Source organism: Balaenoptera musculus, chromosome 11, assembly GCF_009873245.2.
Source record: "Balaenoptera musculus isolate JJ_BM4_2016_0621 chromosome 11, mBalMus1.pri.v3, whole genome shotgun sequence".
NCBI lineage: Eukaryota > Metazoa > Chordata > Mammalia > Artiodactyla > Balaenopteridae > Balaenoptera > Balaenoptera musculus.
Window position 1 is genome coordinate 97,276,790 of NC_045795.1, and position 27,954 is coordinate 97,304,743.

The 27,954-nt window shown below is 56.2% G+C and overlaps 2 protein-coding genes across 11 annotated transcripts in view; both read right to left on the minus strand.

Annotated features, from left to right (window-relative positions):
• The window catches only part of SEC13 (SEC13 homolog, nuclear pore and COPII coat complex component), a 51,685-nt gene extending 50,459 nt beyond the window's left edge, over window positions 1-1,226 (minus strand). The window contains exon 1 of the mRNA XM_036869195.1: window positions 1,082-1,226. Coding sequence (XP_036725090.1) covers window positions 1,082-1,084 — 3 coding nt within the window. The 5' untranslated portion in view covers window positions 1,085-1,226. The remainder of the gene's footprint in view (window positions 1-1,081) is intronic.
• Window positions 1,227-5,351: 4,125 nt separating this feature from the next.
• Window positions 5,352-27,954, minus strand: part of ATP2B2 (ATPase plasma membrane Ca2+ transporting 2) — a 358,026-nt gene continuing 335,423 nt past the window's right edge. For 5 of the 10 annotated variants that reach the window (XM_036869343.1, XM_036869344.1, XM_036869348.1 and 2 more), the window contains 7 exons: window positions 24,463-24,569; window positions 23,806-23,997; window positions 21,490-21,703; window positions 19,640-19,851; window positions 19,383-19,490; window positions 17,468-17,650; window positions 5,352-8,524 (listed from right to left, as the gene is read on the minus strand). In XM_036869343.1, coding sequence (XP_036725238.1) covers window positions 8,213-8,524; window positions 17,468-17,650; window positions 19,383-19,490; window positions 19,640-19,851; window positions 21,490-21,703; window positions 23,806-23,997; window positions 24,463-24,569 — 1,328 coding nt within the window. In that variant the 3' untranslated portion in view covers window positions 5,352-8,212. Of the gene's footprint in view, window positions 8,525-11,362; window positions 11,418-15,441; window positions 15,614-17,467; window positions 17,651-19,382; window positions 19,491-19,639; window positions 19,852-21,489; window positions 21,704-23,805; window positions 23,998-24,462; window positions 24,570-27,954 lie in introns of all 10 variants that reach the window. The other 5 variants (XM_036869350.1, XM_036869349.1, XM_036869346.1 and 2 more) reach the window with 3 other exon arrangements.

Consider the following 27,954-nt stretch of genomic DNA (forward strand, 5'->3'; position numbering starts at 1 on the left):
ATGAACAAGTGCTTTTTTTTTTTTTTTAAGCTCTTTAAAAAAAAAAGTCCCTCCTCCTAAGCACCTCAAGATGTCCGGTCTTCCTTAAGTAGTAAAAGACAGCCCTCAAAACAATTCAGCTCTTCAGAATTACTTAATGAGTTAAACACTCATTTAAAAAGAGCTGAGTGCCAGGTGTAAGAGACCCCAACTCTACTTAGCAGCTGAAGAATCAGAGACCAAAAAAACCCCGAGAAATTTAAAACCCAGTGCCCTGCAAAGCAAGAACCAAACCCAGCGTCCAGACTTCTGGGTTCACCCATGTTTCCTCAAAAACACAGGCACAGCCATTTTCCCGAGAGTACCGGCTTACTGAACCCCCCCTCTGTGCCAGGCTCAGGCTAGATGCTTCTATCCATTAGTTCCCACTGGCGGTCATTCACTGGATGAGTAAGTGTGGAGTGAATGTACACTGTGGATACCACAGAGGTTTAAAAGCCCGAGCCCCTGCCTCACAGGGGCATTCAGCTCATCCTTACATCAGTTTCCTGAAGTGCCCGTCATACCTCGGGGCCCTGGGCTAAGCACCTGTTCCACAAACATCTCTGTTGGGAGAGGCGGGAGGTGGGAGAAGGGAATGGTTGTGAGGGTTTGAATCTCAGCTCTGCCACTTGTTCCCTGTGCAAGAGGCTCCACCTCTCTGAACCTCCAGCTTCCTCATTTGTCAAAGGTCGATAATAACAGCCCCGACTTCATGGGGCTGTTAGTAGGCTGAGATTAGGAACAATGCTTGGAACCTACTAAGGGCTCAGGCCACAGTAGCTCCAACGGTGTTTGGGGTTTTGTTGTCAATTGTTGGGGAAAGAGAAGGAAAAGAAGCAGCAGACGCGGCCCGCAGAGTTCTGGGAGGTTCCGCGGCCTCCGTCTGGCCTCCCCCTCCGAAAGGTCCGGACGGGCAGGGCCAGAGCCCCCCAGACCCGAAGCGGTGCGGGAGAGCTGAACGGCCCCAGCTCGGGGCTTGAACCTTAGCGCGGCGAGGAACCCGGGAGGGCCGCGACTACGGCCAGAACTCCGCTCGGCGACCCCGGCCCCAAGCACTCACCATGGTTGCGGCGGCGGCAGCAGCAGCGGCGGCAGCTCCAGGCCTCGGACGTGGCAAGTCCCGGCGGCGCCTCGGAACAGCTCACTTCCGGTGCCGGGCTAGCAGGCCGCCGGGCCGGGCGCAGGAGCCTCCGGGCAGCAGCGCGCTCCGCTCGCACAAAGGTTCCGCCCTTTCTGGGGCGGTGCCAAGCCTTCCCACGGCCCCTCCCCTTCTCCGTGCGTAACGCTCGAGACCAAAGGGGTGGGACTCTCGTTTTCCAGGCAAGCCAAGTCCGGGACTTGAAATCTGAAGCTCTAACCTGTCTTCCCTCGTGACCAACCCTTCCCTTTTCCTGAGATCCATACATGAAAAAAGGGACTCATACGTAACTACACCTCCACCCACCTCTCTGCGGTTCTGGGTGCGACTGGCCTTATGATGAACAATTTAGGATGACTAATTTTGGGAATAGTGGCCAGACTGGTCTTAGTGCTTCCTTGTCAGTCTCTCCTCAGGACCCAAGGCTGGGACCAGGGGCAAAGAAGCCCAGGGAATAACCCCCTAGCCAGAGGCTCAGCCTCTCGCCCTGCCCTCTCCAAGCCAGAGGACCCATGCCTTCAAACTGCCCCTTCCTCATAGCTCTGGGATCCTGTGAGTCTGGCCCACCGGGTAGATTCCCCAGGCAAGGAAGGATCTCAGCCAGACTCCTGCAGCTAGAGCCCAGGACCCAATCGCCAGTTTCCCCAACCCCTAGGTCCCTGGCTTCCCACCGGCACAGTGAGAATGCTGTACAGCTGGACAGAGCCTGGGGGCTCCCCTCAGCCACACATGGTCGGGCAGCCCTTGACCTCTCATGGCTTTAAGGAGTTGAGTGACCCAGGATGGAGTCTAAGCTTCCCTTGGGTGAGTCAAAATCCCTGTTTCCCCTCTTGAAACTGGAGGGAAGAGTCCTAGCAGGAGATGGTCACTGCTGGAGGGACAATGTTAAGGCTCAGAGGGTGTGATAGACCCAGACCATCAAGGAGCTTTGGAGAGGGTGTCGGGGAGTGGGGTCTTACAGAACTCAGGGCTGGGTCTCCCGGTAGCAACTCACCCTCCACCCCCACCCCAGCTTTCAAGACCCATAATTTCCCTCTAATGGAAAAAGATTGCAGGGGTGTGAGGGGTGGTGCTTATGGTGGAAATACTGCAGCGAACAAAGTGGGAGGGGCCCTTGGGTCTCCTGTTCTTCAAGGGACATCCCCTGATCTCAGATCTGTAGATGTACTACTGATTCTCTGGGTGATAAAATCATATCACTTCTTTCTGAGCCTCACTTTCCTCCAGTAGAAAGTGGGGACAATGACACGTTAGATATAATACAAACACAATGCATGGGGCATAGTTGTTATTTAAGGAATTCCCTGGTGTAGGCATTGAAGTTGGAGAGATTGAGGATTTGGGACAAACAGTGCAACTGTTATCCTATTCATTAAAATATTTGCTGGTGGAACTGAAAAGTTTTGAGTGCTGATTCTGGCATCAAGACTGCGAGGTATCAATACTGTATCCCCTGCTTACTAGGTGGGCATACCCTTCACCTCTCTGAGCTGCCGTCTTCTCTTCTGTTAAGTGGGAATTGTAATAATACCTCCTCTGGAAGGTTGATGTTGGGAGTAAATGGACCTTTGGATGTGAAAGTGGGTTTGGGTTTAGAAGCGGTTGGGCCTACAGCGCTTGATCTGGGGATCAGTTTTCCCTGAGAAGAGCTGGGTTTTAGTGTGTGTGTGTGTGTGTGTGTGTGCGCGCGCACGCATGCACACACATGTGCGACCATCAACCTTTGAACCAACATTGGGACTGTCTCTTGGTCTGGGCACATTCTTGTTCTTTGCTGATATCCACCAGAGGTGTGCAAAGTTCAGACTCTTAGTGTGCCAGGGTCCCTTCTGCATCCCCCCGTCCCCAGTGGGGGATGCCACCTACATCCTTTGTCCACATCTCCCATCAGCTCCCTCCGGTTAATCCCAGACCCCAAAGCTAAAAAAGCTTTCCCTAATTTGTGCCCTGACCTCCCAGACCCTGAATCTCCACCTCTTCTTCATCCTCCTGAGGCCTCTTCCCCCAAAGTCTTGCCCTCTGGGATTGTCAGCTGTTCCTCATGGAGGGTTAATGACTCAGGGCAAGCTGAACTTGCCTCCCTCAAATGGTGACTGTTCAAAAGGTGTGACTCGGTGGAAGGAGAGAGACCACCCCTGAGCCATGCACCCTTGGGCAAAGTGCCTTTCCCTCCCAGGCACTCGGTTTCCCTCTGAGTTCAAATCCACGGAGGGCAGGGACCCAGCTGTCCCACGGAAAAAGGCCTTGTGATGTGTACTGTGTCTGCATTTCCACGTGTGCATTTATTGTTATTGCTCAGTATAGTGTTGAAAAGGCAGACAAATCCCAGTAATTACAAAGAGCACAAGCCAGAGATACAGAGAAATCAAGAGTGTACAATAAGAGCACAGTCACTTCCCAGCCCCGATTTTCCCAGAGCCCCCCAGAGCCCGGGTAGCTCGTGGAAGCTGGAGGCGGCACCATTTCCTCGCTACTCTGGTATAAAATATGTGCACACAAGAGTTAGCAAAGTGTGGCGACTAACCCCCCAGCCCCGAGAGGAAAGGTGAGGAGGGAGAGCACCACAGGCGTTACAAAACAGACTTAGGGGGCCAAGAAGGGCAGTCCCAAAGCAGCCTTAAGTATCTTGTTTTCGGTGGAGGGGGTGATGGCTGATGCCCAGGGCCTGGGATCCCCCTCCCCGCACTTGGGTGAACAGGATCTTTTACATCAAAATCAGGAGAGCTTGCTTTGGAACTTGGGAAAGACCTGGGGATTTTCTGCTGTTGTTTGATTTCAGCCTTGGCTCTGGAGGACCCAGAAGCCTTCAGAGAAACGCAACCCATCTCCACCCCCACCCCCCATCTTCTAATGGTGGGATCTCGGACCCTACGGAGAGAGTTTTGGGTGGGAGGCGTGTCACACTGCGCGTTTGACAGCCTCCTGTAAGTACAGCAAGAACCACTAGGGGGAGTCATCAGGCTGGTGAGAAGGTCCAGGCAAGAGATTGCTGCATCCCAAAGGACGTATCACAACTGCTGAAAACTGTGAATAAAGAGCAAGAGGTGACCCTCTCCCCCCCAGAATAGTTCAGGAAAGGGAGATAGGAATAAACATTTCTCCATGAGGAGAATTGGTAACTGGGCTACACATTCTGGTAACTCCAGGTCTGGGAGAGACCCCTCTTTCTCGCCTGGACCAGGGCAGATGGAGGGTCCACCTCAGCACAGCCAAGGTGGGTGACTTTGGGTCCCACACTGAGATTGGGTCGGGGCTTGGTGGCCTCTCCTCACAACACCCTGGCTTAGGGGACAGGTGAGATGATGGGAGGACTATCTGGCTTCCCTCAAGATTCACGATGCCCTTTTTACTTCTCCTTAGAGGGCTCTCTATTTAGTGAGCTGTGGTGGACAGTGCTTACAATGGTGGGAAGATGTTTGCACCTACAATGAAAGGGCCCAATATTTGGAGTGAGAGGAGGGCAGGAGGATACAGGACTCGGCAACAGTTTAAATTTACTTGGAAGAATAGATGTGAGAGAATAACCAGGAAATTTTGTTAAAAAAAAAAAAGCGAAGCGTATTTATCCCACCACATAATGAAACATTATATAAAGTGACAATAATTAAAACTGTGTGGTTGGTGCCAGATGAGACACCCAGATAAGGGAACAGGGGAGATATTCCAGAAATAGACCCAAGTCTCTCTGAGCTGTCAGGATGTGGTAAAGGAGGAATTTCAGCACAGTTGGGGAAGAGCGGCTGTTCAATAACTGGGATGTCCGGGCTGAGACAGCTCCAGGGTCCTTGTCCCAGTGCAGTCACTATCATTGGTCTGGTCTCAGAAGCGGGGGCCCTCCTTCTTGTCCACTCTCTGCTCTGGTCGGGACAAGGGGGCAAGGGGCTACGGTGGGGGGCTGGTGGGAGCAACCCAGGCTGCTGCTGAGTTAGGGAAGGAAACTCTTCAGTTTCCTCCCTGTCCACCTCCAAAGGTGGGTGACTCGTTGAATGGGCCCCCTGCTCTTCCGTCATCTGTTAGGGGGAGACAGATTGGTGAGTTTAGACCTTGGAACTGAATCTGCTACCTTCTCCTGGAGCCCCTGTCCAGAGGGCAGACAAGAAGCTGAGGGGATGGTGCAGTCCAAAACCAGCAAAAAGTATACATTACAGAGTATATATTTACTATGTTCCGTTTGATGTTGGTTTTTGCCTTTTTTTTTTTTTTTAAGACCACAGACATTTCAGAACCATACTGCAGAGTAAGAAGAGTTAGCAATTGAAAGCATCACCATTGCATAGTATTAAATGAACAGAGATGGTGAGTTCTTTATTTACAATTATTGTCTAGATAAAAAAATTCATAAAAACAGATGAATGGTCATAAATTATTTACCCCCTAATGGGGTGAACTGCCAAACGTACCCCATGCTGCTAGATATAGGACGCCGAGTGCAAGCTTTATGTACTACAGGGAGTTCTGACAAACCAATCATTTCCTGTGTGTGTGGATGTGTGTGTGCAAGTGTGAGGGCGAGGGGGTGTGTGTGTGTGTGTGTGAGCATCCATCATTCCTGACAAGAAAAGACCAACACTGACGTGGGGCATTCTCGGTAGCTTCCATGGCTCCCTCTCCCCTGGGCTGGGTCCCACTAGGGGAGACCCCTCCTGCTTCTCTTGCGTCCTGGCTCCAAATGAGCAGGGAGCGTGGTGTGCAAGCGGGGCTTTCCTGGTGGTGTCATGGAATGAGGTCACGGACACAAGGTTGGAACAAAGCGGGAGATGGAGAACCTTGAAAAAGGAAACTACAAAAAACACCACGTTCCAAAGCTGCCCCAGGTTTTACAGGAGTGGGTCTTTCCTTTCTCGGAGGAGAACAGTGGGCGGTATTGGTGGTATTGGTCTTGGAATCCAATAAACATATCTGAGGGTGGATGCAGTTTCCTCTGCTGGGTACATTCAGAGATATTTCTTCACGACATTCAGGAGATGCTCTTGCGCAAAGAAGGTCCTCCTTCCAGGAAGGTTTTGCCAGGTGGGATGGGCTGACTTGGGATCCTAAACCCTCGGGTTTCTCCACAGCCATCCAGATGCAGGCCCTCCCAGCTGACTATGGCTCTTTTCCCGAGTGGCTCTCATCTTGTTTGTGGAAGAATTCTCTGGGCCTGGAGAAGGGAAGGGCCCGGCTGGACACAGAGCAACTGTGGGAAGGGTCAGTGTGAAGAATGCATTTTGCAAGCGAGGCAGAAGCGTTTGGTTTTCCTTGAAGCATGGGACATCATCGATCATGGTATTCAAAATGTCTTTTGCACTGTACAAGTTTATGGAAAAAGATCGTATGCTGAAAAGTCTCAAAGCAAACTTTGTATTAAATACAAAAGTTCTTTTATGAAAAAAGCTGATACCCACAAAGTGCTTAGCAGTTAAGAGGCTGACATACAATTAAATAAGCTCTTATTAAGTGGGATTACTAGTGCTGTTATTGTCTCAGGGAAAAAATAACCACCTTTTCTCACCTGTGATACTGTAGGGTTTCAGAATGGCTTTCTGTCTGGGAAAGCAAGACTTGCTGTTCAAAGGCTACAGTATATATTGCGACTACAGGAAGACAATTTGGTTTAAAAAAATCACACTGAATACATCTCAATATACACGTCATAAGGTTCGTTCGGATCTAAATAGTGCAGAGAAAAAGGCTATTCTTCTTCAAAAATAAAAATAAAAGCAGCAAGCCATAATGATCCTCATCCAATATGCCAACAGCTCATTTGCTGCCATTTATAAGGAAATAAGCCTCTAAATTACTAACTGAAAAAAAAAAAATCAACACAATAGCATTTATAATATTGCAAAACTACCTCAGTCTCTGTACAGACAGCGCCACAGAGAATCTCTGTTTGAAATGCTCTTAGTAAACTCAAGTGAGTTTCATTGAGAGAAAAGTCTTCACCCAGTGCTTTGCCAACCCCGTCACCCTGGGGCCGGGCTGGCCGTCAGTGCTTTGAGCCCAGGAAGACTTCTCTCCTCCTCCCCCTTTGTCTACGGAGCACGCTGTTGGACCCCTCAGGATGGATACTCGCTAACATTTGGCTTCTGCCTGAGCCTCCCTCGGTAGTGACATTATTGAACGGAAGTAGCAGGCAAAAATCAGAGCATGGCTATCGTAAAACATCAAGGATGCAATCCAGGGAGGTGTGTGTCAGGCTGAGGTGTTTTTATAGCATCTCAGCCACCAGTGTTCTTAAACCGTACAAATAGCCCAAGACGTTATCTACAGGTTTGTAAACAAATTACATTCTTCTTTTAGGACATAAATAAGTTAAAATAGAGCAATTTAAGCAGAAACAAGGCAACATGCCGGCAAAGAAACTTTACATATCCATGTATATATATTTATATATATCTATATATATAGATATATATAGACACATATATATCTACCTATCTATATGGACGTATACAGTCTTGGAGAAGTATACGTTGATATAGATACAAAGAAATGGATATAACCTTGTGAGTGTCTGAAGTTCTTCGGTTCCATTGGTGCAAATTTACTAGGCGAGTTAAGCTCTGCAATTTCAAAAAGTTGTTAAATTAACCTATACAACTGAGCCCATGCTGCGCAAGCATTTCAAAAACTCACAGACCAGTGGATTGGATAAATAGTCTCAGAACAGAGTCTGTCTGCAGTTCCCGCCTAAGAAAACAAACAAACAAACGAAAAACACCCCTCCCCAACCCCCCAAAAACCAAACAAGGGGAGGACCGGAAGTGTAGAGTACATTCATGCAGGGGACATGGCGCCGGGCGGGTGCGTGGCTGGCCCATGTCGGGTGGGAGCCAGGAAGGGCTAGTTCTGGGAAAAACCGCTCACTCCCTTAAGCCCCCGGAGGAGATCCCGCCCTCGCCTCAAAGTGAAAAAGAGTTCAAACAGCATCGCAGCCAGAAAAAGGGTCTGTTGGGTGGAAACGGTTTTCTCGCCGGTATTTGGTTTCCTGCTGTTGCTCGTTGCTGCTTGGGTGAGTCGGGTGCCTGGACGGGTGGGTGCCCGGGAGGTGGGTGGTGGCGGGGTCCTCAGCTAAAGCGACGTCTCCAGGCTGTGGATGGGGCTCCCTGGACTTGAAGAGGTAGCTGATTTGCTTGTGTCGGTCGTCAGGTTGATCCCGCTGTCGATGGCGCTGTTGTTCTTGTTGAGCGAGGACGGCGGGCTCGAGTTCTGCTTGAGCGCGGCATCTTCTTCCAGGTCGGTGTCGTCGATGAGGGGAATGTGGGGCTGTGAATCTTCGACCCGGAATTCAGGATGAGCCATGAAATTATGGATGGAGGTTCGAGACTCAGGCTTTTCTAGACCTTCATAGAGAGAGCTACGGAACGCCTTCACGACGCGGATCTGCAAGGGAAGCACGGGGGTGAGGAGCACTGCCCCCAGGGGGGCCGGCGGCCAAGCTCTGGGGGGCTCGGAGGAGGGGTGGGTGGGAGAGGGGGGGGGTTCGAGCACAGCAGGTGGCTGGAATCCACAGTCGCTGGGTGTCATGAGCACGGAGAGGAGAGGGAAGAACGGAAGCGGGGATGTAGGTTGTGTTCATCCGTGAGGTTTTTAAAATTGCTTGGGTTTGGGTAAAGACTACAGTATTAGGACAGGAGGAAGGAAGGCCCATCATAGCGATGATGGGAAACAGTGGTTAGAGGAAGCTTAGTCCACTCCAGCGGGCACCCAGACCTAGTGAGAGACTGAGCCTTGTTAACTTTAAAGCAGAGGTTCGACCATGCAGAAGGGGAGCGGGACCAGGTGGGAATAAAGGAGGAAGGAGGAGAGGCTATTTATTTATAAAAAATTAATCTTAGAAAAACCACACGCGGTTAAGAAACCACACGACATGGAACAGATAACGTGTCACAAACAGAAAAGGAACAGAAAGGAGAGACAGTTGGATGAGCCGGGATGAGAAGGGACACACGAGGGCCAAACAGAGAAGGGCAACATCAAACCGAAGCAGCAAAGCAAACCGAAGCCAACTCGGGGCTTTCTGGGGTGCAGAGCAGAGGCAGCCAGAAAGCACGAAGGAGGCGGCGACTGATGACACTCAGGGGCAGGAGCATGCTCCAGGGGGGGGTCGGGAACCACACGGCACACACAGACGGACACACGGCTACACTTGGAAGCCTGGACAATGTGAATGGAGGTCGTTTGTACCCAACGTTTCTTCCCTTCATGCATTTGGGAGGTAAACACTCGAGTATAGACTCAAAGCCCTGGCCACTCATTGGAGTTGGCTTTGGGGTCCCTTATTTCCTGGGGTTTTTTTCCTTCTTTCTTTATTTGTGCTTTGAAAACACAATACCAAAAAACGAGGCCAGAATCAGAGGGCCAAACCCAGGCCCTGGGTAGGATTCTAAGAGGGTGTGGAACTGAGCCACAAAACAGCAAGTTCTTTCATTTTCTGTGTCTCAGTTGGAAGCTGGGTTCCCTGAAGAATGGAAGGAGGCTGGACGCTGAGTCGTCCAGGCCAGTGGACAGAGCACTGGATCCAGAGTCAGGAAGACCCGAGTCTGCGTCCAGGCTCTGCCACTTCGGGTGCCTTGACTGCGGGCGAGCCACACCAGCGGCCTGGCCGTCCCCTGTCCCGCCTCACGGGGTGCACAGGAGCCGGACCCTCACTGTGAAGACAGGCATCCTCTCTGTGGACTCCTGGGAGGGGGAGCCGTGCCTGCCATCTCAAGGGGCCGATGGGACTCGGGACAAAGGCGCCTCCTCCTCTCTTCCCAGCCCCAACTCAGAGCGGAGCCAGTGGCGGGGAAAGCAAGGCAATAGCCGTGCTTCCAAGGAGCAGAGCCTCAGCCGAGGCGGCCGGGGTGCTGCGGCCGCCCATCTTGGCCTTCCCTCCCCCCATATCACAGGCCTGTAGGGGGACAGAGGACCGGACAGGGCAGTTGTGGGGAGGCCCTTGTGGTCCCAGGATTTGTGGAGCTAAACCCAGAGGTAGCTCGTTGGTGGGGCTCAGGGGGGAAAGCCCTGTCCATGGGAGTGAATTTTCACAATGACTGTGGCTGATGGTTTTAAGTGTCACAGCTCAGGGTTTACTTGACTATTTCAGAGAGGAGTCTTTCTAAAGCACGTCATAAGCTCCTCTGCCTTTTAATTTAGAGAACACAGAGAAGGATTTAAGTTTGTCAATAAGCCTTCTTGGTCTTGTGTAAGACCCCACAGTTTTGATTTTTTTTTTTTTTTTTTTTTAGTTTTTCTCCTTTGCTGTCAGCCATCACTTACTAGTTCTGACTTTCCCTTGTCTTCTCAAAAGCATCTCTGTCCCTTCTCCTTCTTATGGGCTATGGGCTGGGGACTCCAGGGAAACCTGCCTGGTGGAATCCTGCTTTCAGTAAGAGGCATCAGGTGCCAAGCGAGAGCCAGCCAGACGCGATGCATTAGTGCTGGTCCTCCGTGATGGCCATTTGGCTGCTCTGAGATTCCTTTCTCCCTGGATTCCCTATTTGTGGCTCTGTAGAGATTATTCAATATTCTGATCTCCTGATAACTGGGCCATTACTCCCCTGATTAAGTGAAAACAACAAAAAAGATGTTGCAGGCCTCAGTTTTCTTAACTGTAAAATGGGAATAATAATGATCATTGTAGCTGCTCAGCCCAGAGCCTGGCTGAATTGCAATAAGATGCCAGCCGGGAGCGCCTGGTGGAGGAGGAGGGATGGTGGCAGGACCCTGTCGTGTGACTGACAACGCAGAGGGGATGACACACAATGAGATGTAGGCCCCTCGCCCTCCCCCTGGAATGGAGACAACAGAAAGAATGAACTGCTCTGGACAAGACTGTGGGGACAAGACTTTTCGGGACACCCCGCCACGGCCATCTCAAGTCGCCACTTCGGATCTCTCGCGGCTGAAATGGAAAAAAGTATGGGAAGAAAAAAAAGCTCTTCCATCTCCCCTCCCTGCCTGCCCTGGTGATGGGCCTTGCTGGCATAAGCTGCACTGGGGCGTGGGGTGAGGGGGAAGAGAGGAAGGGCCTCGGTCTGTGGGCTTTCAGACGTTTTGGTTTCATCAGCACAAAGCGGGGTGGGGAGCCCCACGCCCATTGTCGGTGGCTCTGAGGAAATGCATGGGCCCCGGTCTGGGGCGGGTTCGACATACTCGAATGTTTACCCGGCTTCAAGGAAGCCAAGAGTCTGGGATTGATTCACATTCATTTCAGGCTCAAGGTTAAAGACTCACAACCTCTTTTAATTTCACTCTCTCTTGCTGAACTCTGTGTCCAGGGTTCTCTAGCCCTCTAGGGAAACAAACACATGGAATATTCAGACAGCGGAGAGGTCTGGGCTCCCCCCCCAGAAGCAAGCCATCTTCTCGCCAACCCAAGGTTGCACTAAGTTAGTTACCAGAATGCTAATGAGAGGTCCAGCTTCCTTTCCTTCCCTTCTTCTTCACTTCTCCCCCTAAGAGATGCAAACTCCTTGCCCTAGCAGTCCTCAGAACTGGGAATCTGAAGGGGGAGTGGGATGGGGGATGCCCTATCTAGCAGGGTACGGCGTCCAGAAAGTGGCTGGTCTGGGGTTAGGAGTCTGATGGTCTGCGCCTGGTTGGTTTGAAGGAACAGGACCTTCACTCACGAACATGGAGCGTGCTATGAACTTGCTAAATACAAAGGTAGCTTGAGATGGGTTAGGAATTTGTGGGAATAAGAGAGAGGAGCTCTGTAGCTTGGCCTTGGATCTAAGAGCTAAATGTTAATTCTGTTCCTGATCACCGATGGGAAAATGCCCCTCTTCCCAGTCCCTGCCAGGCTGGTGGAGACTCAAGCAGAGAAAGAGCTTCCCTGGCCTTCTAGACCCCAGAGGATGGGCTCCTTTTCACTGGATGAGGCTGTGGGAGTGGGTACTGGTTCCACAGTAGAAATTCAACCTCTGTGGGCTCTAGGTGTGTGGGCTTCTCTGGGAAGTGGTGTGGGTGGTGAGAAAAATGAGGGACTTTGGAGTCAGATCTCTTGTCACTTACATACTGTGTGATCTTGGCCAAGTCAGTTCACTTCTCTGAGTCTCAGTGTCTCGCTCAGTTACATGGAAGCACTGGCAGCTCCTCCCTCTTCACATTTCAGTTGTGAGGTGTATGTGGAGTGAAGGATGTGCGGAACTGCTTTGGGAAATTTTGGGTGAGGCTCAAGTATAAGGCATTAGGGGTGTGCCATTAAGTTTCTGGGAGAAAAAAAGAAACTCGCCTTTGAGTAAGTCAGAAGAGGAAAGCGAGGCAGTGGACCAGAGTTTCCTCCCGATCATTCCAGTGCCAGTCTGACCAGACAGACTGTCCTGTCACCGCGTGGCATCTGTCTGCCTGGGGCCCTCCGACTCACAGTGGTGCTGAGGGAGGGATGTGTGATGTGCTGGGGGGTTCCTCACCCCAAGTCATGAGTCAGAAGCCAGCCATGCACACGCCACCCTGCCCCAGGACTTGGTGGTCACTTCTGATAGCCCAAAGGACAGTGGTTTGACTCTTTCCAGGGCACAGAGAGCCCAGGTGTTTTCAACTCAACAGGCACCCTACTCTACTGGAGAATCCTGGGAAGAAGATCCTGCTCAGAGGAGGCAGGGGGTGGGGGGGAACCCACCTCTCCACCCACCCAGTCGGGGACCCCTTCTCTTACTTCCTGGCCCCCTGCTTCACACCCTGTGGGAAGAAAGCCTTTTGGCTTCTGTAGGGACCCTGCCTGCTATCTAGAGGGCTCTCAGAGTCCTTGGAGACCAGAGGAGGTGACATTGCTATAGAAACTACTCAAGCAAAGGAGGAACTAGGGGATATTTCACATCGTGACTGTGTTGACCAAAATGTGTCTGTTGAAACCACAGAGGTTGTGATCAATTTTGGAACCAGTACCCTTGAGCAAGGGGATGGTCAGGCTTTTTTTGAGACCCCATGCCCAAGAAAGGGTCCCAGAAGGGACCCAGAATTACAGGCTGGATTCTACAATTGCAGGTAGGAACGCAAGATTCCTAAGGAGGCATGATGCCTGAGGGAGAGGCAAGATGGCACTTGGGTGAGGGAGTCATGCTTGATCAGCCCCTTTGGGTCCTCTGAGAAAATGATGGGTCATGGGCAAGGCCTATAGCATCCTTCTCAAAGGCTGTTCCAAAGTTGGGATAAAGGGATAAAGGGATCAAATCTGGGCTAGGAGATTGGCTTAGAGATAGGAAGCAAAGGGCAGGCAGAAATGGGCATTTCTCTGAAGGAAAAGCGCTGAGAACCAATTGTCACAGGACTGGCCTTATTGAATGGTTTTATAAAGGACAGAAGAAAAGGTTCAAGATGACTGCGCTCTTCCTTCGAGACTGGAAGAGCTAAGATGCGGGGCCTAACCAAGGGGGAGGCTGTAGGTGCCCAGGAGTGCCGTGAGCTCCGTGTTGGCCAGGGTGAGGCACCACGCTTCAAGAAAGAGGCTGAACCGGGGAGGACAAAGAACTGGGCCTGGACCCGGAGGCCACCTTCTGGCAGCCAGACCGGCCGGAGGGAGGCAGGAGGCAATGGGAGGGCAGTGGGAACCCCGAGAGGAAGAGATCCTTTCCCCAAGTGGCTCTCCAGCCCTGAGCACTTTTGGTCTCTGCACTTCACGACAGGAGGCAGCGCTGAGCACGGCTGGAGCTCGGCTGACGCAGGAGTAGGGCAGCTGGGCGCCGGCCTCCCACCGAGGCGAGGGCTCTCTGTGTGGAGCGGGAGAGAGTGGGAACAAAGTGTCTCCTGCTCTGAGAAAGCCTGGCAGTGACTTGCCGGTGACAATGCCTCATGGGAACGTGACTCAGACACCATCTGCTCAAACGTGGCCTCACTTCACCTTGGCTCGTCTGGCCTCCCCATCGCTGTGTTTTCGTGCTGATGAACGAGCACAGGGGCTTTGCCCCGTTTCTGCATCCTCCCTGTCATTTTGTGTACTTGGCGGGACTGCACCCACGGAAAGGTCGTGGGACGTGAGCACACGCCACCGACAGCACCGTGTGGCTTGCGCCTCTTGTCCAAGGGCTCAGATGGCATCATTGTCACCCAGCACATGGTCCTCTCCTGCCCGGTGGCAGAGATGTGTGTTTTGGGTGTTCTGTGCTTGGGAGGGGTGTAGAGGCACCTTATAAAGTATCAAGAGATGAGGCCTGGAGTCTCATCAAAGAAGCCCGAGGGCTGGCTGAGTAAACAGACGTGAGAGGACCAGACTGCGGCTCCCTTGTGGTTTAGGAGGGGCTGACTAGAGACAGGGAAGGGAGGCAGGTGGTAAACAAACTCCTTGTGCCCTCTGGGGCCTGGAGCCATGGGGGGTTCATAAAGATCTAGACAAGGCCAGAGTTGAGAAACTTGGGTCAGAAGCCTTGGTGTGAGGAGATGAGCTCGAGGGAGGGAGGTGATGGAGGGGGTCGGAGTCCCAGGTGTCCCTCCAATGAAGAAGGAGGAAGCCACAGGTTAGACTGGGTCCCTCGGGCCTGCTGGCAGCCAGCCAAGATGAGACCCCCACTGTTCTCTACCTGAGGTCAAGTGGAATGGGCCCGGAGCCTTGTCCCTTCCAGGCAGGGCTCAGGCCTTCACTGTGCTCCAAGCCCCGCTGCAGGGAGAAGTGTGTGTAAGGCAGCTGGTGCTATCAGATGTACAAGGAGAGAGGGCAGAAGGGGCTGAACTACCGGGTACAGGGCCTCCGGGCTGTGATCTCCTTGGGGGCCTGGGTTCCCTGACCACCTGTGACCTCTGATCTACAGTGACCCCTCTGGGTTGGACCTCACTGTGGCTGACTGTGACCCCTGAGAGCCTTTCCTCCCTTGACCCACAGTAACCCTTGGCCTGACTTCGACCGCAAGACTGTGATCTCCTGGCCAACTCTGACCCTGGCTCTCACGAGCCAGGCTTTTCCTGACCGGGTGTGGCCCTACACTGATTGGGATGACCGCGCCCCCCAGCTGCCTGCTCCCCCTTGGCCACCGTGACCCTGTGGGGGACTGTGACATTCGATCACTGAAACCTCCCTGACCGACGGTGATCCTTTGACTGACCCAGACTTTTTGATTACTTGTGACCCTCACGACCCCATGACTGCCTGGTCATAACCCCTGACCCCGACCCCAGCCGACCCTGACCCGCTAAGGGACTGCCACCCCATGCCTGGCTGTGGTCTGCTGACCGCCTGGGACCCTCCTCAATGGCTGGGGCCCCTCAGCCCCCTGGGCCTAATCACGACCTCCTGCCCCCCGAGTCCCTGGCGCCCCGGCCCCTGCCCTCCTGCCCGCCCGGCGCTGGCAGCGGTGGCACCCGAGGCGGTAAGGATTCACACTCACGCCCAGCTGCAGCAGGAGGAAGGCTGGTCGGAGAGGAAAGAGCATTGGACAACGACACGCGACTAGGGCTAGAGAGACTGGCTACGTCCTGGCTCTGGCTGGTGACGGAGGATTGTCTCCGCAGGGCTCCCTGAAAGGAGGCCCCGCTCTTGAAAGTATTGACTACTTCAATCTGCAACGGAGGAGAGAACGAGACAAGTTGCGAAGAGAATGGACACGACAGCTACACGACTGACAGGCGCCAGGCCACGAGGACAGCCGCAGCCACGGCAAGACAGCACGCCACTTAAACCAAAACGACAATACCAGGCACGCTCCAAGGCTCTGAGAGACGTCTGCTCAGCTCAGGCACCTGGGGTCCCCAGGGCCCGGTTGAGGGGGGAGCCACAGGGGCCCGGCCTTGGTCCTGCTCTAGTGACTCAGGGGCCAATGGGCTGGGCTGGGGGCCGCGGGTGGGGCGTTAAACATGGTGTTTGGAGGCAGAGGGGGTGCTCAGCCCTTGGGACCAGGTGTGGAGCCAGAGTGGTGTGCTGGGAGCTCTGGGGTGGACAGACCCTGGCCCAGACCCCAGCTCTATCACGAGCTAGACGGCCTTGGGCAAGTCACTGCCCGGCGGCAGTTTCTTGTCCTTCAGAAGGGGCAGTGCCACCTACCTGGCAGGGTTAGCCGTGAGGGGCAAAGCACTGGCCCACTGAGTGGTCCGTAAGAGTCAGGCTAGATGGGACTCGTGCTCACTCAAGAAACTACAGCCCCGGGGTCCCCCTCAAAGGCCTTGTGGCCAGGCTGGTGACAGCACCAGGGCTGTGTGTGTGCTGAGAGCTGCCAGGCCCTCCTGGGAAGTGGGGGATGGGGGCCACCCGGAGGGCTAGTCCCGGAGCCCAGACCGCTGTCTGTCAGGAGGCTCTGGGTCTGCAACCTGCTCCCCCGACCCAGCGCCCAGAAAGGGCTGTCTCCTGAACCTCGGTTACCCCTAAAACTAGGTGCGGGGCATACCGACCTCCCAGGGGGCTGGGAAGGCCAATGAGATGATGTTTGGGACAGTCCCTGTAGGGTGTGAGGCAGCCCGGGCGACCTGTTTTCGTTGCGCTAGGTGGAAATGCAGCGGTAGGCCACGTAGGACTGCAGGACCACAGGCCCAAGGTGAGGGGCCCTGACGCACTTCCCAGAGCGTGATGGGGGCAGGGTGGCCGTGAACGGCCCAGCACAGCAGTCCCAGGCCGGCTGGGCAGGAGACTGAGCCTCTCTTGGCTTCCTGGTCCCTCTGTTCCTCATCCTACAGGGCTGTGAAAGCACCCCGAGAACCGCAACCCTGACCCAGGGAGACGGGCCGTGTGGGAACACGGGGGCTGCATGTTCGTGGCGTGTGTCACGTGGTGGCCACGCAGTCCCGTTCTGAGGCAGAGACCTGCTTCTGGCCGGACACACATCCCGCACGTGTGCTCTACATGCGTGTCCTTGGGATGCGTGTGTGTGTGTGGAAAACCAAGCTTTGGTCCCCAGAACTGACCCAATGCCCCAGTGGGGCCTAGGAGAGTGTCTGAAGCCCCCCTTGGAGGGCGATGTATGTGCATGTGCACAAGCCCGCACCGCAGGGCTGACCACGTGGCCGGCAGAATCTGGGGCCCACCCGGCCTGAAGCTGCCATCCTGGCCTCACGTGGACCAGCCTCCAGCTTCGCCTGACCCTCCTGGTGGCCCCCAGCAAGCCTGACAGGAGCCCCTCACTCACCCCGGCCCTCAGGGCCACCCCTCCCCCACCTTAGGGGCACCCCCTGCCCCCCGCCCCAAAGCCCACCGTGGGTGTGACCCCGGTCCGAGCCCGGCCAGGTGGACAGGGAGGTAGGACCTTCCCGAGGAGGCCACAGGAAGGACCTTCCTTCAGCAGCCACGCAGAGTGTGTGTGGGCAACATGGGTGCACAGGACGCTGGTGAGATGGTGAGAGCGGGTCCGGACCCACCCTCACCCCCTCACCCCCATCACCACCCGCCCTGCCAGGCACGGGCCCAGCCCCAGGAGCCGCCTGTACCTGGGTCTGGATCCGGTTCAGGCCTCGGAACCACAAGATCTGGCCCCGCCGCAGCTCGCGCTCGGCGTGGTCTATCTCCTCCACATCCTCATTCAGCTCCTCCTCCGGGATCTCCTCCTTCTGCGTGAGCCTGCCCGCCTCCTTGAGGAACTTGAGCCTGCTGGTCGGGATGGTGGCGATGACCTGCAAGGGGCCCAGCCGTCAGCGGAGGGGGTCAGCCTCCCTCCCTCCCTCCTTATTTTCTTACCCACTGACCTAGCTACGGTCGCCTCACTCCTTAACTCATCTCACCCCTTCCTCGACTCAATCTTTAGATTTCTTTTTAATTTGCTTCTTAATTCACTCACTCATCCAGAGTCAGGGGGACATCGTGGGAAATCTGGGGAGTTGGACACGTGTGACTTTGGATACCCCAGACCTCACAAGTCCTGTGACTCTGGGAAAGTCATTTAACTTCTCTGAGCTCCGGCTTTCCCATCTGGAAAGCTGGGAACAGTTCTCAGAGTTGGAGATGGTGTGTCTAAGTCACTGGCCCTCGGGTCTCTGGCTTATTCTTCCTGAGGTCACTGGGTCCTGGGGTGCCCAACCCTGGGCAACAGGGGCTGAGAGCTTCCGTGCCTTGGGGGCAGTCAATCCTGGGACTCTTGGAATGGCTGCCCTCCCGGAAAGGGAAGGCAATATGGGAGGGGGATATGCCTTTGTTCTTACTCTTCCTCCAAAGGGCTTGTCCGTGGGGCTGAGGCCTGAGCCGCAGGCCCTGTGGGGAAGCTGAGGTGGCAGAGGTCAGAGGCCCCTGACATCCCCTCTAGGGACTGACAGGGGTTGACCTGCACACTCTCAGGGGTTCCCTGGGGGCTTAAGGTGGGCCTTGCCCACTGGCATCATCCTTAGGTGTTAGGAAGCTGCTCATCCAGACGCCGAGGGCTCCCTGAGGGACTGTCCACTGGGACAAAGATGCCCAGGCCCTGAGGGTGCCCAGGGAATGGCGTTGTTAAGTCAAATCTAGTTTATCAACTCTCCAAAGAAGCTCGAAAGTTTAAAGAAGATTCTTCTGAATGAAACTAAATTTTATTCTTTACCTTCTAGTTAATTTCTATCACGGGAATTTCCCACTCTAGCCTGGGAACAGCTTGAAGGCAAGACCAACGTCTTAGGCCTGTTGGGGCCCCCACTGCCTGGATCCAGCTCTGGGTACCATGTCCTGGTCAGGCGTCTTTGAGCTGCAAGCTGTGAGTTCCATGATGGTGCGTGTGCGTGTGCACACGCCTGGTGGGAGAACATTCTGGGGTCATGGCTACAAGGGCCCCTAGAGAGGATCCAGCCCAGGGCTCCCTGAAGCTGGGGAGGGCCACAGATGGCTGCAGACACAGCACTGTGATGCAGCAGGGTTTGCCCCTCTTACGTTCCCTCCGAGCTCTCTGAAGGAGCCTCTGCTTCGTGTCACAGCACCTACTAATGCTCTCTACAACAAGCCGGCTTCAAGCTCTGAGCCTTGGCTGGCCATGGCATCTAGTTAGAGTTTAATAACATCGTTCTTGTTACATTTTTTTTGTTAGCTTCTGTTTATGACAAGTGATACTGATTTTCCAATCATATCTGTAATATAAGTTACCCTTTGAAATAAATTTCAGAAAAACAGATGTGACTAAAAGAAAGTATCAAGTAAATAACAGGATCAGTGGGGTGCATAGACAGAAGCAAAAATCATAGTGGCGATACCCAAATGACCAGCATTCGAGACCTGGGCCAACCCCCCATAGCTCTGGTCCCCAGAGACAGGGAGGCCCTTGCCCGGGGCCAGACAGCTAATCCATGGAGGAGCCATGACCCATTCCTGGGGCTCCTGGATTCCCCGTCCAGTGCTCTTTCCCTTCCCCTGCTGAGAGGCCCCTCCTGCAGCTCCCCCAGCACTCACCTGGCCCCAGACAAGCTCTCCTAACCCGATGAATATGCACCACATCCACTGGTCCAGCTGCAGCGGAGAGCAGCTGAACGGTTTCCCCCCGAACTGCACGATCACTATCTGGAGGTCAAAGGGAGCAGAGAGAGAGACAGAGGGACAGGCCATCAGGGGCCAGCTCGGAGGTCTGGGCTCTCAGGGCACTGCTGAGGGGCTCCGGCTGCCCACTGCCCTCTGCCCACCCCGGCCAGGTCAGGGTGGGGGCCTGGTACCTGGATGGCGAAGGTGCCCAGCACAATGGTGCAGAAGATGGGGTTCCGGAAGATGCCGTCGAAGACGTTGCGCTCGCCGTGGATCTTGCGGGCGTTGATCTCGTTGAAGAGCTGCATCATGACGAAGGTGTTGAAGATGATGGTGTAGTGCTCGGAGGGCGGCGAGTGCAGGGGTGCGTTCCTCCCGCTGTCGATCTGGAACATCTTCTCACCTGCCAAGTCGAGAGGGCGGGAGCCGGGCTGAGGGACGGGGCTGGGGGGACGCCTGGCCCTGCGTGGGGGCCTCTTCTGAGCAGCCGGGTGGGTCACCCAGATGCGGGAGGTGCTCTCTGGACACTGGGGGGCAGGTGGGCCTGAGCTGCAGGGTGTAAGTGAAGGGGTAACAAAACCCTTTCTCCTCTAGGGAAGAAAGGCCTTGGGTGGACTTTCTTCCACTTTTTCTGCAGAAATCTGATAAAGGTGGGAGGCCAGCTGTGCTACAAGGCGACAGGGCTTATAAAAAGCGACCCCTGGTTGGCAAACTCATCTGGACTGGGAGGACGTAGAGTGACCTCGGAATACCTGGCGGGAGGCCATGGCTTTGGGTCCCCCCCGAAAGTCTTGCTGCTTGTAACTGAGCACATCCTTGCTGAGACCTCTGGAAGCTCAAGGGGCTGTTACAGGAGAGACCAGTTCCTGCATGGAGGCTGGAGCTTCCAGGCCAGGCTGGCTCTGGACTCACCCAGGTGGCCTAATTCTCTGTCACAGGAGCTGCCATGTGGCGGTGTGTGGGGGACACAGCGCCGGGCTGCTGTGTGGACACCCACCCATGGCATGCCTGATGCCGTCCTGCGTCCTTTTGCAAAGCTGCATGAGCTGGTGCTGGGAGGGCTTGTGGGGTTTTCTGAGTGAGAGGATCTAGCTGAATCCAGGACCGCTCAGAGCAGGCGCTCAAGTGGGGAAGCCAGTGAGTAAAGCAGGAGCCCACCATGCCCAACTCTCTCCCTAGCCTGACAGCTCTCTCTGAGTCTCTCCTAGTTCTGCATTCCCCAAACATCCTCCAAGGCTTTTCATGATCATCTTTGCAACCGTCCTGCCAACACAACGGAAGGGAACTGCACTTTGAGGAATGGGATCGTGCCCCATCCTCATCTGTACTCTGGACTTTGAGGGCAAGGGCTCGTTGGCATTGAAAACCCAGCTCGGAGAGGCTCTGGGGACTCCGAGGTGGCCCCAACTTGCCGTGCGACTGTGGGCCAGCTCCTGCCCGCCTCTGGGCCTCTCCAGGTGTCAGGGGTGGGCTTTGCCCAGATCATCTCTGAAGCACCCTGGAAGCCAGGCCAGTCTTAGAACCAGCGAGGCCTCGCTCTCGGCCCAGGTGCCACCTCAGACCGGCTGCATGCCCTCCGGCAAGTCACCTCCCCGCTCTGTGCTCCGTGCCCTCATTGTCACGGGGGCTGGTGGTAGAGGGTCCTAAATAAAAGTGTTGTGGAAACAGCTGGCGGGTAGGCAGGCATGTGGCTCTTTTCTGAGGACGGCGTGGTGAGGATCCTTCCAAGTGTGGGAGCAATGAGAGAAGGGGCTGGTCACGCCCCCTAGAGCTTCAGGCTCCTGTGGGGCTGGCATGAGGCACCGCCTTGCGCTGTGTACACAGTGCCTGGAGCTGTCTTCACTGGAAAAATCCCTGGCTTTGGGGTCAGCCAGACCTGGGGCAGGGCCAGTCTCTACCCAAGATTTGCTGTGTGACCCTGAGCAACTAACTTCACCTCCCTAGGCCTCCATTACCTCACCAGCAAACAGGCAGGCAGCTGTGAATCCAGAGCACTGGGTCTGAGCCATGGTGTCCCCGGTGGGCAGGGTGGGGCACTCACCAACAAAGAGCAGGGTGAAGATGAGGGTGAGCTGGTAGACGGCGTGGCCCAGGATGTTCTTCATCATGGTCCGCGAGATGAGGGGCTTGTTGCGGCCGTACGGCTTCCGCAGGAGCAGGGTCTCCGTGGGTGGCTCAGTGGCCAGCGCCAGGGAGGCGAACGTGTCCATGATGAGGTTCACCCAGAGCATCTGCACGGCCTTCAGAGGGGAGTCCTGGGGATGCGAGTGGAGGGGCTGTCACGGGGAGGCCGGCCCACCTGCTGCCCCGAAGTGCCTGGGGTGGGGCTCATTCCTGAGGTGTCAGCAGCTTCCCACCGGAGCCCTGAGGCCGGCTCTCCCCGTGGGTCTTCCTCGGCTGGCCCGCCCCCTGGGTTCCAGGGCAGGCGCGGAGCAGGTCTGCTAGGCCTTCCCTGGAGAACAGCCCAGACCCGCCCACTTCAGACCTGTCTTCTCCCACAAGGAGAAAATTGAGCCCCAGGCCCGACGGCCACCAGTTCCACAGCCCAGCCCCCGTAAATACAGCCACATCCCCGCCACCTTCCCTCCTCCTCCTCCTCCTCTCCAGCCCCCGTTTGGACGAGCCTCTCCTCCAGGCTAAGGTCACCACCCTCCCACAACCGTCTCCCGCACAGACCCCACCTCCTCTGCTCCCCGCTGCCTCTTTCCCCTCAACCATCAATGGCTTGGGCCTCTCCTATCCCACAAACAATGCCTGGGACCCTGTCCCTTTTTTACTACCACCCAATTTCTCTTTACCTCTTATGTTTACTTTAAGCAATTATTATGTGTGTCTATGACGCCAAAAATAATGTATTTTCCTGGTAGAAAATGTGGGCAAGTAAGGAACAGAAGAAGCTAAAACTCATCAACATTCACCATTTACGGGTTCCCACCGTCCACATTCTGGTGTGGACCCCCACGCTTCTCTCTGGCTGAGACAGGGATCACATATTCATACTGTCTGTGCACAGTTGTATCATGTGGTCTACACTGCCCGAGCACCTCCTCCAGGAAGCCCGCAGATCCTATACACCCAGCAGCCTGGACTGAGCTGGCTCCTGAGGCCCCTCCGCCTACGCCTTACACACTCACTCACCTCCTAGATATTTGTCACCGCCCCTCCTCCAGGCCACCTCTCCCACCTCTGCCCCGGCTCAGTCACGCTCCCCACTCCCCTCAGCTTCCTCCTGCCCATCAGCCTCCTCTATCCACCTTGAGGTCAGGGCCCCCATCTCCCCACCAAGGCCTTCACAACCCTGCCACCAACTCAATCCAAGACCTCAGGCAAACTGACGGTCCCCTTGGCACCTCAGTTTCCTCGTCTGGCACCAGCTGGTCTCCAAGAAGCCTGGTGTGAGCGGCTGTACCATGGGAGTGTCCCGCAAGCCACCACTAGAGGGAGCCTCTTGTCCACAGAGCAGGAGACAAGGCCCTTATGAGCAGAAGGGACCCCCGCCTCCACCCCGCCCTAGGCACCCCCCAGGGCTCTCACTCTCAGGGCTGGGGTGTTGGGTGCTGCCACGTGCACCCTCAAGGGCTCAGAGTACAACAGAGGGGACAGCATCCCCAGGGCCACACAGCTCTTCAGGGCAGTGCTGGCCTCTGGGCCTCTGGGAGCTTTTATGGGCAGGAGCTTGTCTGCCCACCTAGTTCTGGGAGGGGCCAGGCCTCGGAACACCTGCCCTCTCCTGGCCAGCCCCTGTTGGGGTGAGGCAGGAGGCTGCGGGAGCAATGGCAGGTGCCTGGCAGGCCCATCCTCTGAGGCTCGGTTTCTGCCTCTGTGAAATGGGGATCACCACAGTTCCCGCCTCGTGAGGTGGGTGAAGAAGCAGTGAGGCTGCAGGTGTTGGGGCCTGCCTGTCGGCTCCAGAAGGCCCAGGAACCCAGGCACAGAGGCCTTTCCCAACGCACTCCACGCCGGAGTTGAGGCTCCCAGGGCCCTGCCAGCTCCGCGACCCCAGCTGGCTGCCTGTCCTGCCCCGGCCTCTCTCTGGCCCTTTATGCGGCCAGGGGTCCTGCCTTCCCTTGAGGATCACCTCTCCTGCCTCTTGGAGCAAGGGCCAGGCCTGTGCCTGGGTCAGGCAGATGTGGAGGTGGGCCTGGCATCTCCACTTGCTGGGTGACCTTGGGCAAATCCCGCCACCTCTCTGAGCCTCATTTCCTGCACTCTGTGGGGCTGGCGCCTACGTGGGTGGGTCTGTGATGCAGTTCCTGGCCCTCAGCGTGCAGGTATGACGATCTGGGACACCCCGTGTGGGTGTCCGCCCTCCCCAGGCTTTGGCCTGCACCATCCTGCCCGCCCCTGGAGGACCCACCTGCGTGATGCAGGCGCCCGTGAAGGCCACGATCACGGCCACCACGTTGACCGTCAGCTGGAACTGCAGGAATTTGGAGATGCTGTCGTAGACATTGCGGCCCCACATCACCGCCTTGACGATGCTGCTGAAGTTGTCGTCCGTCAGGATGATGTCCGAGGCCTCCTTGGCCACATCTGTGCCTGCGATGCCCTGTGGGGATGGGGACAGGAGCCTGGGTGGGGCGACCGGAGAGGCGAGCAGCGCCAGCGGCACTGTCCTCACCCCTACACCAGCCTCCGCACACACACACCCACCCCCGCACCGCCAGGCCACACGAGGCATGCACATGTGTGCACACACATGCACACCACAGCCCTGCTCCTCACAGACCCAGCCCTGAGGCCAACGGTCTGCCTTCAGGAAGGGGAGCCCTCCCCTCCCTCCCCCTCCCTCCCCCAGACCCATCGCTACAGGAAGCGCCCTCTACCCTTCCAGGGAGACCCGGAGGCCAGGCCGAGCCTCAAGAGTGCTGGGAGTGTCAGGTGGACGGAGGGCGGGCGGAGTGTGCACTGGGCGTGCTGCACTCCCTGCCGGAGGCTGTGTGGTCCACGCCCCCCGAACCCCCTGCCTGCGGGCTCCTGCCGGGTGCCGCCCCAGGCCCCCGCGAGCTCCTACCATGGCGAAGCCCACATCGGCCTTCTTGAGCGCGGGCCCATCGTTGGTGCCGTCCCCCGTCACGGCCACCACCTGCCGCTGCTCCGTGTGTGTGCTGTCGATGATGCCTGCGGGTGGGGTGAGCATGTACTGGGGGCCCTGGGACCCCCAGTGGGGCGGGGACAGCCTCCTCTCGGGCCCCTGCCCTGCCCCCCCCTCCTGTCGAGCTTCTTCCCAGCACCTGCAGGGGACGTGGGGCCCCTGAGACCGGGGCCGGCTGCGGCCCTCTGTGGTCTGGGCCTGTCGCCTCTCCGGCATCCTCTGCTTTCTGCAGCCCGTGGCCACAGTGGCAGCCACCCTGGCCGGACGCACCTCCCCTCTGTCCTCCTGGGGCACCAGGGTTTGGCTGGGGGGCCTACTATCTGCTCCCCCAGCACCTTCTGCCTGGGGGTGGGGCGGGCGGTGTCAGTCACACCCGAGGAGGCCTGGGCTCTGCCATTTGCCAATGACTGCTCTCCAGACGTTCATCCTCAGTAAAATCTTCAGCAAATAACAGAGTGAACAGATGACACACGGCCCCTGTCACTGCTCTGGGGCCAGTAGAAAAGGATGCGTGAAAGAAGTCGTCACTGGGTGCGTGTGGAGTTTGCGGGGCCCCAAGCAGAGACATCCATGGCAGGACAGAAGCTCGGGTGTCAACCTTGGTACATCCCTGTCCCATTCCACACACCAGATGCATCACTGCGTCTGCGGGTCCTACAGCCCCGAAGCCCCACTGGGATCCTTACCCTCCTCTCTGCCCACCCCACATGCAGCGCCTCCACTCCCCCCTCCCTAACACCAGGCTCCTCTCCAATCTTCACAGCAGCCCCAGGGCCTTTCTCTCTGACACCTGAGTCTGAACCCGGCCCCCAGCACCAGCTGAGAGTCATACTCTCACTGCCCTCGGCCTCAGGATGACAGAGTTCCCGGCTCCACCCACTTGGTCCTCCGTGGTCACACCCCGCCCATTCTCTGATCTCCTCCCTCCCCCAGCCACCCCCAGTCTGTGCTTCCGCCACAGGAACAGCTCTCCGTCCCATGCAGCTGGCCACCTGCCCGTCTTTGCACCGGCTGTTCCCTGGGCCAGCCGTCCCCGTCACCCAGTCACCTGGTCTCAGCCCGGATACTGCTTTCCCCGGGAAGCCTTTGTGACACCCTGAGGACCCCCACCCACCCTAATCAGGTCACTGTAGCTCCCACACGTGTGTCCTGCGATTGGCAAACCGCAGCAGCCTCTGGAAGGAGGGAATGAGTTCCCTGACCTGGGGCACTGTACCCCCAGACCCTGTCTCCCCCCAGCTCCCTGCAAGGGTCAAAGCTCCACCCTCTTCAAGGTCTGGCTGCAGGACGTGTGCACCGGAAGTCCTCCTGGCCGCTCCCCCAAGCTGTTCTGCTGCCCCGGATTATCCAATCTCTGTGCACTTGGCATCTGAGGCCTTCACCCCGCCGGTTCCCTGGGCCCGCCTGGGTGCTTCTCCGAGGCAAGGAGGGGGCCAGTTTTCCCCTGTGGCTCCCCAGGCGGGCCCAGCTCTCCTACGGCTCCCGACAGAGGGGGGAGCGGCAAGAGCCCCTTCCCCCAGACCTCTTTCCTGCACCACCAGTGCTGACACGCCCCGCAGCGCGTGGTCCCCAGGGACCTCCCTGTGGCCGACTCCTATGGCTCCTGTCCTGTCTCTGGACCTCTCAGCAGCCATTCACACCGTGGACCACACCTTCCCCTCAGCAGGCCTCCTTCCTCGTCTTCTTGGACACCCTGCTCCTGTTTGTCCCCCGACCCCTCTGGCTGCCTCTTCTTGGTGACAGACCCGCTGACAGGTCTCAGCCTCTGCTCACCGCTCAGGTGGGAGGTTCCTGGGTTCAGCGGCTCCTCTGCTTACCCCCACTCGGCACACCCCACCTACATCTTTATCGGGGGCCAGCTCTCTCTCCTGAGCCCTGACTCCATGGACACCTCCACTTGGATGTCAGAGGGCCTCCAGCTTGGCCTCCTGAAGCAAGTGCATCAGTTTCCCCTCAAATCGGTCCCTTCTTGTGCGACTCCTGACACCTAGCTGCCCCCTTGTAAACTATGCAGCAGGCTCTCAAGCAGGTATAGACTGAGCAATCCTGGACTCCCCTCTCCCCCATCCCTCCACCCCATCTGAACAATCGCCGGGCCCAGGCCCTTCCTGCCCACAAAGAGTTCTCAGACCCGTCTCCTTGCAGTGCACCTGCACTGTCACCACCCCTGCCCAGGTGTCACCACTCACAGCTGGACAGTCCTGGTGGCCCCTCTGCTTCCAGGCCACTCTCCACACAGCAGCAGGGAGGGAGCTTTCTAAAACAACATTTCCCCTTCAAGGCCCTCCCTCGGCTCCCCACCTGGGCTAACTGTGCAGGTCACCGCTTGGCGTTCAAGGCCCTACGTGATCTGATGCTGGCACCTCCTTCTCTGGCCTCCTCCTCTTGTCTTTCTCTCTCGCTTGAGGCCCCAGCCCAGCCAACTGAACTTCTTTCAAGTCCTTGAAAGTGCCTGGAAATCTCTGCCTCTGGGCTTTCATAGTGTAGTTCCCTGTCCTGCCTGAAACACAGGCCCTTCCCCCTGGCCCCCCATCCCACCTTCCACGGCCTGCAATATGACACCCTCCCCAGCTCGAGTTAGACGCCAGCAGAGGGCCCAGATCACCCTTCTCTTCCACCAGGGCAGCCTTTAGCTCTTCGCAGGGAAACCACCTATTTAATGTCTGCTGGATAAAACCTGGGCCACAAATTCCAAGACGGGAGGACCACGCCGGCCAAGACCTGGGCCTGGCACATACTAGATCCTCAGTAAACATTTATCAAGAGAATGTGCGAATGAATGAGTGCATGATTGAATAAGAAATGGGGATGGGTTGGGGGTGGTCTCCTGCTTGGGTATCTGTGGTTCTGGGGCTTTGTGTTTCTGTTCCAAGGCCAGATCTGCCTTCATTAATGTCTTTGGGCAGCACCTTTAGGAGAGGAATCCAAGATGCCCTAGGGATGACCTCAGCCAGAAACCTTCCCCCTACGGCCATTTTACAGATGGAAAAATTGAGCCCTGGGGCTGGGCACTTGCCCAAGTCCACAGAGCAGGGCAGGGGCAGAGTCTGGATTTAAACCCAGGCCTATGTGACTCTGAAAGTGCCCAGCATCTGACCAGCTAGATGGGCTCAGCGAGGGGTGTGCCCTCTCCCTGGAGGGAGTCAGGGAAGAAGGACGCTGGGTTTTGGCTCATTTCTCAGATTGGTATTCCCTGGACAGCCCATTCCCGGCGTCCTGGTTACACAAGTCAGATAGCATCCTTAGAGAACAGGCAGACCAAGGGTCTCAAACTCACAAGCTCTGGGGCCAGACTGAGAACATAAGTAAATGAAATGGGCGGAGTGTCAGACAACAGTGGTTAAGACGGCATCAAATGGGAGCAAGCAGGGTCTGTATAAAGTCATTCAAATTGAACATTAAAAAAGACAC